Here is a 12937-nt window from a genome sequence, read left to right as displayed (position 1 = left end):
AGCCCAGTATTGTTGGCAAAAGGCAGGTCTTCAAATAAAATGTTTAAATTAGTTTCCTTACCTCTGCATTCTAAAGAGGATGGGACAAACTGACTGACAAAACAACAGAGTGACTCTAGTGCTGCCTCTTTGATACAGACAAGGAGGAATAAATGGAAAGGTAGAGAGCTGATATTCAGGAGTTCTGATTTAAGGGAGCTGAATCACACTGAAGAAACAGACCAAGGAAGCAAATGGAACATTACTTTTTCTCAAATAGTCATTTTCTTAATTTGCTGTCCTTAGGAGGCACTGTTTCTCTCAAGTCTTTGTCACATTTTCTAGCAATATATCCCCTGCAGGAACTTTGAAATCTCTAAGACACAATTTTACTCAAGAAGAGGAAACTCAAATTTAGTGTGTTTTATAGGAAACAAGATTTTCATGCATTCTTTTTTTAAACTTCAGTTCTTGTCCTATATTCATTCTGTCTCATTTCTTATTAAATGTTTAACACATTTGGAACTCTGTTTAGAAATACTGGCCAGAGACAGAACTGTAACTGAAGTGAGGCTTAGCCAACAGCACAATTTATTTTAATCAAGCCCCACTATGCATCACTCTGGTCTGATACTGTTCCTTTCTATATGTAGGGCAAATTTTAAGCTATAAATTTTTCTCAGGTTTTCAGGCATACCTCAAAAAATAATTTCCATGACTTACAATATATTTTATGCTGTTGGTACGAATGAAACAGGACAGATTACAGAATGTAAAAACACTTTTTTTCATCAATCCATGAATACTCTACAAGATGTATATTTTTAAAATTAAAGGGTTAAGAGAAATTTGTAAATCCACATGAAATTTCATGAATTAAACTCTTCTAGCTTAGTATATCCATGTAGAGCTCAGTTGCAAGCTATGTTTTCCCATATGGTTTTAAAAAAGGTAATAAAAAAAAGAATAAATTGCTTCATCATAAAATAGCCTTAAATTATATTTCTTCCCATAAAAACCTGGAATCAAAATTACTTTTCAAGATGATTACATTTAATTCATTAAGATATCAATTTAAGTAGTTTAATTAAAATACTCATGTATTATGTGCTTGAATAGTTATCTAAAAATGTACTCACTTTATGGAGTACATGGGAACATGAATGCAGCACCTGTTTTTTCAAAGGGAAAAAAATAACCCCAAGAGCCAAACCTGACTTTAAAGCATTCTAAGAGCTGAAAAGTAAAAAATGCTGACAAGAAAATTTCTGACTGCCTGAAAGTTCATCAGTTTCTTTCTGCTACTACTGCAATCTTTCCAGTGAAAATAAAATTAGTTTGAGAATATGTCAATTTTGTGCTAACAACACTTGGAGGGGCAAAAACCAATAAATGGCAACTGCTACCGACTGGAGGAAAAGATTATAAAACAAACACTTAAAATGAAAGCTGATTATTTTTTTTCCCAACAGAGAAGTTAAATTTCAAGAAGGGATAAACATCAAATGCAGCATTTCACACACACTAAAAAAAACAAAAGAGAAAATATGTTCACAGGCTACAAGAAAACTTCATCTTTATCTGACCTAAATTCCCACCAAATGCTGATGATCTCCATCCCGACAAAAGATACAGACTTGGACAAAAAAGGCAATTGGCTCTTAGAGGAAGGAAAAACTGGGAAAGAAGTGAAAACCAGAAGAAATAGTGAGCACTATTGAGCTGGCAAACACAAGAGGATTAATGGCTAGCAGCCAGCTGAGGGGAAAGCTTTCAGATACAGTGGTTTTTTCCCTTGAGGGAGGAAAGCTAATAGGGACAAAGAGAATTCCAGAGGCATTTCCCTTTTTGTGCCAAATCTAAAGTAACCTTTTTAATGAGTTCAGTCTTTCGCTCCCTCTTGTCAAGCTTCAGACTGTCAGGGGAGCCAAAAATTGGCAGATCTTTCCAGATCCATCCCACCTGTCTTTGGACAGTTGTACACCTTCTAAAAAGAAACAAACCCTCTGTATCTAAGGTTATTGAAAGGCTTTGATTCACAGCACAGATTTGACTGTAAAACATCTTCTAGAAAAATGAAAAGGGAGAACAGACAGAAAAAAATTACCCAAAAATGCACTGTGGAAAGAAACTTGCAAGCAGTTGGGATAATTCCTCTAATTACCATCATCACCTCTCTGAAGCAGCACTCTCTTCACTCAGTCACTTGTCCCTTTTGCGTAATATTTTCAAGATGATAGATGAGAGAATGTAATAAAGCATGATGTATTTATGCTTATGCTCCACACATGCACTGAACAAAGCCATCAGGGTAAAATGCTGGCATTTCATCAGGTAACCTAAGGAATGACTGACTGGGATTAAATGTACACCTACCTCCATTTTCCAAATAGAAATAACTCTAGTGCTAAGCTGCAATTTACAAAACTTGTGAGAAAACAAAATATATCTTGAAATCTATAAATAGCAGATGTGTACCATTCTGATGAATGAAGGGCAGGACCATATCTAAGAGGAGTTTAAATGAAGCAGAAATTAGGCTATACCTGCTTTGCAAGAACAGATAAAAAAGCTGATTACCTTCTCTGCTGTCATAACTTCAGAAGTGAACAAATACCACAAACCTTCCTCTACCATGTCATGTCCAAAATACTATCAGAGTTGGACACTGATTGCTGGGTCCAGTTATTAAATGCTAGATGGTGTCTACAGTAGAATTCTTCCTTCCTTTCTTGCTCCAGCTAATGGCTTTCAATAGTCATTCAAGAAAAAAAAAGTGAACACAATTGTGTAGTCTACACAATTAACCAGTTATACATGTACCCTAGGCTGGAGTGCAAGTTTTTCCCTGCATATTGTACAAGGCTGTGTGGAGTCTCCATGCTGTGTGGCTCTGTGCTTCCTTTATATCTGTTCTTCAGCAGGTAATGGCAAGGAACAAGGCTCAGCTAGGCTTGATTTCCAAGCTGTGGGCCATAACAACAAATAACTGAATAAAACCCACTGGCATTTGCAGACAATGGATTTTCTTCATATGAAATTCATCAATAATGCACTTAGAAATAGTTTATACAGATACTTCATATGAATCTATCATCAGGCAAACCACTGGCAGGCAACAAACTTCTTTCTACTACGTACATAAAGGTGCTATCAGGGAGATGGAGAGGGATTTTTGACAAGGTAATGTAGTGATAGGACAAGGCAGAATGGCTTCAAACTGAAAGAGGTCAGGTTTGGACTAGATATTAGGAAGAAATTCTTCACTCTGAGGGTGGTGAGGCACTGGAAGAGGTTGCCTAGAGAAAGTGTGGATTCCCTGTTCCTGGAGGTGTCCAAGGCCAGGTTGGATGGGGCTTGGAGCAACCTGGTCTAGTGGAAGGTATCCTTGTCCATGGCAGGGGGTTAGAACTGGATGATCTTTAATGTTCCTTCCAACCATTAATGAATTAGCTACTCAGTAATTATCAGAACCTCTTTTACATGCAGGATTTTTTTTCAATGTAAACTTTTATTTGCTGAGTAATTTGGATTTATTTTGATACCTTTTCAGAGCTATCAGGGTGGGATTAACTGAAAGATGTAACAATGCACAATAACATAATTTCCAACAATCAGTATAAATAAAACATCTGTTAGAATGAATTTGTGATGTTTGCTTCAGCATTGCATTTCTGTATTCTGAAAACTAAAAATGAAAAAAAACGGTGTGATAAAAAACTGTTGCTGCTGCGGTATTCTGAAAACTAAAAATGAAAAAAATGGTGTGATAAAAAACTGTTACTGCTGCAAAATACTGAAGTAATGAGATGGTGACATAGCCAAAAGAAAAGAAGAAGATAAAGAAGCAAAGAGATGGTCACAAAACACCAGTGATGGTGTCACTGCCATGGCTGAGCTTGTTGACCTCAAATGCATGGCTACATGTTCATGTGAAATCTCTGCCTCCTTAAAGACAGAATCAGTGAAAGTACAATATTCCTGCCTGCAGGAATGGCAGATGAAGTCCAGGGTCAATATCTCAGTAGTAAAAACATTTGCTAGGAGGTACAGCAAAGAACAGATCTTTGTCATATTTGAGGCAGCTTGTGTGGATTGGCCCAAGTCCATGGAGGAATGTTCAAGGTGTGTGTAATAAGCCAATAACATGAGTCTGTGCTGAGGCCTCAATGATGTCTGAGGAAACAAGAAAAGAGGAGGGACATACAATAACTGCAATGCAAGCTGATGACACCTTGGTGACAGCTCTAGTTCTAAATGGGAAGCGTAAACTCATTCACACCAAAATCTTTGCACAAATCAGACATTACTAGGCAGCACATATTTGTTCTATATAAGCTTTCAAAACCCCATGAGGGAGCTTGTGTATCGAAATCATTGTACTAGGGAAAGGAATCCCAGCAAACCAGAGAATGAGGTTCTTGGTGATCCCCTTGCTCAAGCATCTCATTATTCTAGGCCAGGATTTGTTAATTATTGAGACAGAAATTCTGCTTCTGAGCGCATCCATCTACAGGTGTCTATCGTTAATCATTTAAAATTTGCACAAACTGCTTTTGATCTTTCTAAAGAAGTTTTGTGAGGTGCTAAAGGAATGACAAGTAATGCTTTCTTCCCTTGAGTTGTACTATCTGCCTAACCTGTGAGTTCATGACATCCTTCAAAAGTAAACCAACTTGATTCCATATCTTAGAACACTAGGATGGCTTGGAGGCTTCAAGCTGGGTCAGTTTATGCTTTGGGAATAACATGGAGAGTGTTTTCTCCACATGTGGTTTGGTTCACATAGACCCCACTTTCTTACTTTTGTTCCCTCTGTAAAGGTATCAAGAAACAAGATGCTGTTTTGATAGTCCAACATGTATGTGAGTGACAGCCCTTTCTGATGAGAAAATCTGGGTACAGAGGAAGTGAACAAGGAAGCAAATAGTCACAGCATGAAAGAGTATCACAACATATAAATGCTTACCCTTGATTTCCTTTCAAGCACTGTGGTCAGACACTGTATTAAGGAAAAAAATGAGATGGCTTTGTGGAAAGCCTTCTGTATACCCCAGAATAAGGAAAAAAATGCTTATTAAAGCTGCCAAATAGGAACAGATTGGTGGCAAAACCTAACTTCTAAAAAATATCTGCCAGATGGGATATTTGTGAGGGACATACTACACAGGTGTTTAGAAGGAAAACTCTTCTAGAACATAGTTGACAAAGGAAAACTGGTAGCAGGAAATGCAAGAAGGGATATGTGGTCAAAGCAAAAGGCTCTATGAAGATATTTGCAAAGCAGCACTTTGAAAAAAATGCAACCAATGAAAATGTACATTTATCACAGCTCAAGGCAGCCAAGAATTTTCATCCTTATGCATCAAGTTGACAAGCCCAATCCATTTGCTGATGCACACATCTACAACCGAGTTAGTTTTCCTAAAATGAAGCAAAGTAATTACATGCACTAACCTTTAAACTATTATCTGATTTTAGGACTGGAAAAAATGAATGATAGAACCCTTTGAGATTTTGGTTGAATACCCACAACATTTTCCAAGTGGTTTTGCAGCTGTAAGGTTTAAACCACACAACTCTTATTAAGAAGAGAAAGTTTGACTCAAGCATTTTAAAATAATGTCAGTGAAAATACTAAAAAGCAAACCCCAGAAACAATTGCAGTTGTAAAACATATTTTAGCACATTCTTTTGGATCATTTGTATGAAAAGTCATAGAGGACATTTCAGTCAATGCTGAGATTTAAAGAGAAAATGCTTTGTCTGTCTTATAATTGCAGGGAACATGCTCACACTTGGGCTGCATTTTTTCACCACAACCTTTAGCTTTCTTAATCACTCATTATTTATATTTGTGTTAACCCTGGTACCTCTTTGCTGTTTTCCCCCTGTTATCCTTTCTTCTTTCAAGTTCCTCTTCAAAATGAACCAAAGAAAAAAAAAAACACCCTTGCATCTTTAGAACTAGAACCATCTAAACATAGGAATAATCAACTTGCCTTACTACCTTTGCCCTAGCACTTGTTACACTCATTTCATGTGTGTTACCTAAAGTTTCCCTCAACCTTCAGCTGATTCCAAGTGTCTGCTCATATGGAGCAGCACTGGTTTACATGGTTCCCTTTAGAGCTGAAATGATTGTGACAGTTACTACAGCAAAGGCAACATGATCTTCAAGGAGGCCTAAGGGATTTTTTTCATGAAAAATAATAAATAAAATCATTGCTAATGATGATGAAAGTTTATTATGCTTCAAACTGCAAATTGTGGAGCCAAAAGGTCCTTTAAGTAATGCCTAATCAAAGCAACTGAAATTATGGAGACAAAATGTTCATGGCAAGAATACTGTAGAAATATTTAGGTAAGGGAAGTGGAAGAGTGAAACAGAGGCAAGAAGCACATTTGGTTTCGTGGATTGTTAGGATGGTCCCTGACTTTGTTTTTCTAAGCAATATCATCTGTGGCTGCTCTACAACTGTATTATGCTGTTTAAAAGTGAGTTTTCTCACCAGGCATCATTCCAAGTCCTCACATCTGTGACTTTTATCTTGTTGCATGTTTGCTTCCAAATTTGCAAAAGGTATTTAGCTACAGGTGTTAATTCCTCCTGGGTTTAGCCCCAGGCCCATTGTAAAAGCAAAGCTTTTTAACTTTGAGTAAAGGTGGGTATATATTAATAAAGAATACATTTCATGCAGCACTAGTAAATATCTTTTTACAGAATAAAATGCACCATTTCAAATAGACTTAAAAAATAATCTTAATGATAAAATATTCCCCCCAATAAATACAGTATCATAATCATGGATGTTTTCTTGAGACTTGAACAGTAAAGAAAGTTATGACAGTCAATATACATTAAAAAGTGTAAAATACTTCTCACCTCTTCATAAAGAATTTGTCTTCATCAGGATGCACTAGCTTCTTCCTTTTTACCTTCATTGTCACAAGAATAATACTTTTAAATACATTTCAGATATGAAAAGACATATTCAAGCTCCTGATAGCAATTCCATTGTTTACCTAATGGCCTAAACTGCTGAATTTTGACAAATTTTAAAACAAGATATTATGCTGTTTAACGTTAAATTATCTTACAGAACAGAGAGCTTAGCTTCCTTCTTTTAGCTTATTTGAAATAAAACCAAAAATTACAAATCAGAATGATTTACCTAATGTTAGCTGTGGAGGACTGGGATCAAGAAAATACTCCTTTTCTGCACCTTCCATGTCTCTAAGGTGGGTGCTGCTTTTTCTTAGTCCAGCAGCTACTGCTATTCTGACCATTTCTTTCCTCATAGGTCTGTAAATGTTCTTGGTATTTCTTGTCCTTGACTTAAAAGGATCTGCAAATGAAAGATCCTGGAGCTGATGACTGTGTATTATATGACACTAGAGCAACTGCAGAAACTGCTATTATCTCTGGTTTGGAGGAGCAGCCCTGAAAAGCAAAAAATCCCAACCAACCTCAAATAATTATTGTTATAAATTATTTTAAACCATACATATTATACTAAATTCAAAGAAACTCTCCTCTTAGCCAACATTTTTGCCTTGTCAAAGGCTTTTATACACATACAACTCCAGGACTTGAATCCTAACATACAATTACCATAATATGAAATTTAAGATTGATGTTTCTGACACATCCTTGTTTTAACTTATAAAAAGTCAAATGAAATCTTTGATTTATCATTTATATTAAATAAAACACTGGTAATTTTAAAGTTTTAATTACTGGGCCCATAATTGTTATATGCAATAAACTCATTATGGACTATAAAAGTTTGGCATGCCCGAACACATTTTAACTTCATATGATTAAAAACAATCCCAAAGGCTAACTTTGCCTTCCAGAACCCTGAATATAAACAAGAATGTATTATTTTTATACAGGGAATGGGCTTATCTACCTACTCCTCCATTTCTCCCCACCCTTCTCTGTATTTTAAAAGATGTGAATTTGTACCATGTAAAATCATGAGGTTTCATTGATAATCTTTAACTGATTTTACAAGAATTGTGTATCTTTACAAGTAGACATGTGCAAGAGCATGAATAATATTTCTCAGCAGAAAGAGCCACATCAGAGGAGAAACCTATAATTTCACTCGTTTTCTCCTGGTGCTCCCATGGGAGAGAGCTTACCATCTATTCTAGGCACAGAAGTTAACTTTGGATCCACAAACCATCAAGTTTGTCCTCTCCAGTCAGCTTTATTTCACCCCCAGTGGACTGCCTGTAATGTACACAGAATAGCAGGAGTCAAAAATTTCAAGCTGAACTGAGGAAAAATATGACTGTAGCAACAAACCCCATTGAACTGCTCTGCAAGATTACCTTACTGCAGACAAGGAAGTCTGTGATACATACAACAGGGATGAGGTCAGCAGCCCCTTTGGGGCTGAAGCTGCTTGCTGTGATCTCAGCATCCTCGTTGGTGCAGCAGGAGAACATGGCTCAGTAGCAGAGTGGAGTCTGGCAGAGAGGGAGGTGAGACCCTTTAACACTGGCTCTAGAAAATAAGAGCTACTGCATTACAACACTGTTCTGTTTCATGGAATCATAGGATGGTTTGGGTTGGAAGGGTCCTTAAAGATCATCTAGTTTCAATCCTCCTGCCATGGACATGGACACCTTCCACTAGACCAGGTTGCTCAAAGCCCCTTGAACACTTCCAGGGATGGGGTATCAACAGCTTCTCTTGGCAATCTGTTCCTGTGCCTCAGCACAGTAAAGAATTTCTTCCTAATGTCTAATCTAAATCTACCCTTTTTCAGTGTCAAGCCATTCCCCCTTTTCCTATCCCTCCCTAGCCCTGTAAAGTGTCTCTAGCTCGCTTGCAGCCTCTTTAAGAACTGGAAGGTGCTATAAGGTCTCCCTAGATCTTTCTCTTTGAGTTGAACAACTCCAACTCTCAGTCTGTGTCCATAGCAGAGGTGCTCAAGCCCCCTGATCATCTTTCATGGCCTCCTCTGGACTTACTCCAGCAGGTCCCTGTCCTCTCTCTGGTGAGGGACCCAGAGCTGGACATTTCAGTGTGTAGTTTTTCCTTTGCTATCACAGCCAGCCCTGAGGTTTCCAGTTATGGCTCAGGATGGTGTGACCAGAGGGGCAGTGCTGTCACCACCATGGCCCCACACATGGAGCAGCACTGTGTCTGTGCAGCAAAGTGTAGATGTGGTGCTTAAGGACATGGTTTAGTGGTGGACCTGATCGTGTTAGGTTAATGGTTGGACTTCATGATCTTAGGAGTCTCTTCCAACCATAATGATGCTATGAGGGCATTGCTCCCTGCCAGCCAGGCCATGCAGCCTGTCCCCCTGATGGCACCACTGGCCTTGCTCCTGGCTTTGCACCTGCTCCAGCCCATGGCCTTGCTGCACTTTTCAATCTTTTGTCCTTTTTCCTCTCACAGCCCCAGCCCCACTTCTGTGGCCGTATGGTTGGGCAATGCACCTCCCAGCCTGGTCCTCACTTCAGTGGGTTGGATGGAGCCTTTCTTGGCCAGGCCCTGCTCAGTGCCCTTAGGGGTGTCCCTGGGAATGGCTCCTTGGTGATTTTCCCCAGCACTGAAGCTCCATGCTTGTTCTCTCCCACCCTCCCTGCTTGGTATTTTCCCCTTTAGCCCCTGTGCCTATGTGGTACCGTGGGGGTCAGTGTTCATTTGTGATGGCAGAACCTCCTTGTGCATTTGGCCTTGAAGACTGTTTTTCACTCTGTGTTTTTCAACTTTTACTGTGTATTTTTAACTTCAGAGCTGTTTTTAACCTGGCAGGTGGCAAGATGGGAGGCAGGCTCTGTGATTAGCATAGATTTATAGAATCATTTAGGTTTGAAAAGACTTCTAACATCACTGAGTCCAACCATTAACCCAGCACTGTCACAAACACCACCAAATCCTGTCCCTAAGTGCCACATCTACACATTTTTTTTGAAGACTTCCAGGGATGGTAGTTCTACCACCTCCCTGGGCAGCCTGTTCCAATGTTTAAAAACCCTTTCAGCGAAGAAATGTCTCCTAATATCGAACCTAAGCCACCCTTGGCCCTTTCAGCGAAGAAATGTCTCCTAATATTGAATCTAAGCCACCCTTGGCCTAACTTGAGGCTGTTTCCTCTGGTCCTATTGCTTGTTAGCTGGGAGAAGAGACTGACTCTCACCTGGCTACCACCTCCTTTCAGTTACTTGTAGAGAGTGCTAAGGTCCCCCCTGAGCCTCCTTTTCTCCAGCCTAAACAACCCCAGCCTCTCATAAAACTTGTGCTCCAGACCCTTCACCAGCTTCTCACTGCCACTTTGGGTGACCTGTGTCTTTGGCAACTCTTTAAGAGTCACCATTAAAAATGATGAATAAATCTATGCAAAGAGAACAGATGAACAGTATCCATATGGATCAAACAAAGATATTTGTCACCTAGTGTCCAATCTTTGGCCACAGCAAAAAAGCAAATGGCTCAGGGAGATGGCAAGACTTTATGTACTGCAGCAGCTCCTTCAAGGACTTCCAGGCTTCAGAGTGTGGCTTCCTGAGCCAGAAGCACCAAATGGCTCAGGGAGATGGCAAGACTTCATGTACTGCAGCAGCTCCTTCAAGGATTTCCAGGCTTCAGTGTGGCTTCCTGAGCCAGAAGCATTGTCCTTGTCTTAGATGTGTTTCTTCCAGATCCAAAATGATGCAAAGGTACTTCTAGTCCCCTAGAAGAAGTGTAGATTTCCTGTGGCCATTTTCCTGGTTATTCTCACTTGGCAGCCTTTTATTTCTCATGACAATGACTATTTCTCATACAGATGCTGCCTCAAGTCCAGGTGTGCCATTTCTTTAATCTTTTGGGTTTAAATAGTTGTCAGAGTCCTTCTCAGCTGCTACTGACTTGAGAGATTTGTTTTCTTGTGAAACTGACATTTTCTGAGCAAAAAGCAGTGAGGCTGTCCTGAGACTAATCCTTCCAGCAGCATATAAATGGAGTGATTAATCCACTGGATGCACTTCTCTGTAATTATGAGTAATTACTTTAAAGTCAAATCTGCAAATGAGAATACCTCTCTGTACTGTTGGGGAAAATGTAAAAAGCAACTGAAGTGGCTATCTTTAAAATGACATGAAATCACTGATTGTTTCTAAAGGCAGGAATAAAAAGATAAAATAATGGTTTTTAAAGTGAACTTACAAGTTTGCCTGATACCAAACCTGACTCAGTAATGTGATGAGGGATATTTTACTATATAAACTTTTGAAGATTTTTAGCAATAAATTTAAATGAGCAAATAAAGCAGAAATCTTGATTTTCTTTACAAAATCAAACCTACTGATGTGTAGAAAAATCATTAATATGTATCAATTGGAGTACAAAGATACTGAAAAATACCTCTTGTACCTATTTTGATTTAGCTGTTTTATGCATAAACTTGGTTCACAATTCTTGTCTTTCTTTTTTTTTTTTTAAGGAATCTTTGACTGAATTTCTTACTTGTTAATAAGCTTCTTTTAAAATAATGTTTGCCATCTCTTCTATTTCTGTCATACCTCATTAAGGTGATCCTGTACACATGTATGCTTAATTAAGGCATTTCGTTAAAATAAGCCTTTAATCCGGAGGTGCTGGGCCTTAATTGAAACTCAGAGAAGATTAGTGTCGTCTCTTATTTTGGTTTTCACTTTTACTGTACTTCCTACTGCTTCTAAACTAAAATGTCTGTATTAGCCTTAGCTGCTACATGGTCAGGAAGAAATTAAAATTCATATTGCAATCTTCTGGAGAGGAACATGCTCGGTAATTGCCATTTCTTATTAATTGCCATTTCTTATTAAGTGCCACCTTTTACCAAGAGCCTCCACTTCAAATGCAAAAGGTTGCTTTAAACACTCCAAGGACATTAACATAATGAACATGCTGCCTGTTTTGAAGGTGACTAATAAGTGACTAATGATACCTGGTTTTATCCATGTGTATAATTTTTAAATGTTAATTGTGTGTTTAAATAGTGCTGAAATCACAGATCTGTCTAGAATGATCGACTTCTACAGACTCCTGTTGAAGAAGACTTAGGAAAAATGAGAATTTTAGCTACAGGTTTGCAGTACTCGGTTGAGGTATCACATGGTGTAGTAAGTTTTAAAGCCTTTTTGAAGGAATAGGACACAGAGTCACAGATTCAACAGCCTCTGGTCTTCTAGAACACAATGCAGCAGCCAAAGAGCCAATCTATTTTCTCCTTGTAGAGCTGCAACCAGGCACGATACTGCTAATTAGCAGAGGCAGGTGGCCTGCTGTAATCAATGGCAGGAGAGGAACTTTTCAGAAAGAGCTGTTAAATTGTATGAGTTGAATAAATCTGATACAGAACCAGCAGTGCGAGGACCAAGGTTTGAAGTAAACTTTCTAGCATAGCACCTGTAATGAACTTCACTGAAACTGTGTCTTTATATTGTGAAACTTACTGTCTGGAATATGTTTTCACACTTTGTCATGTTACAAGAGTGTGATAAAGATATAGAATCATAGAATCATAGGATCAGCCTGGTTGGAAGAGACCTCAAAGATCATCAAGTCCAACCCTACCATCGTTACTAGCCCATGGCACTAAGTGCCACATCCAGTCTCAGCTTGAAACCCTCCAGGGATGGTGAATCCACCACCTCCCTGGGCAGCACATTCCAATGCCTGAGCACTCTCTCTGTAAAAAATCTCTTCTAATATCCAACCTAACCCTCCCCTGGCAGAGCTTGAGTCTGTGCCCTCTTGTCCTGCTGCTGGTTGCCTGGGAGAAGAGACCAACCCCCACCTGACTCCCACCTCCTGTCAGGGAGTTGCAGAGGGTGCTAAGGTCTCCCCTGAGCCTCCTCTTCTCCAGGCTGAACACCCCCAGCTCTCTCAGCCTCTCCTCATGCCACTTGTTCTCAAGAACATATGAACATATTTGAAAGCAATGTTGTACTTTTGTGCAGGTTACTT

At 39.0% G+C, this 12937-nt stretch overlaps 1 protein-coding gene across 1 annotated transcript; it reads right to left on the bottom strand.

Moving 5' to 3' along the window:
• Positions 1-241: 241 nt before the first annotated feature.
• RNF32 (ring finger protein 32) lies at positions 242-8439 on the bottom strand. Its single transcript, XM_009072061.1, is given in 8 exon segments — positions 242-355; positions 586-643; positions 645-676; positions 1119-1151; positions 2803-2945; positions 7155-7372; positions 7374-7423; positions 8323-8439. Coding segments are annotated over 8 exon segments (765 nt in total).
• Between the last annotated feature and the right edge of the window lie 4498 nt (positions 8440-12937).

The sequence above is a fragment of the Acanthisitta chloris genome, unplaced genomic scaffold, assembly GCF_000695815.1.
Source record: "Acanthisitta chloris isolate BGI_N310 unplaced genomic scaffold, ASM69581v1 scaffold1933, whole genome shotgun sequence".
NCBI lineage: Eukaryota > Metazoa > Chordata > Aves > Passeriformes > Acanthisittidae > Acanthisitta > Acanthisitta chloris.
This window is presented reverse-complemented; position numbering and strand designations above follow the sequence as displayed.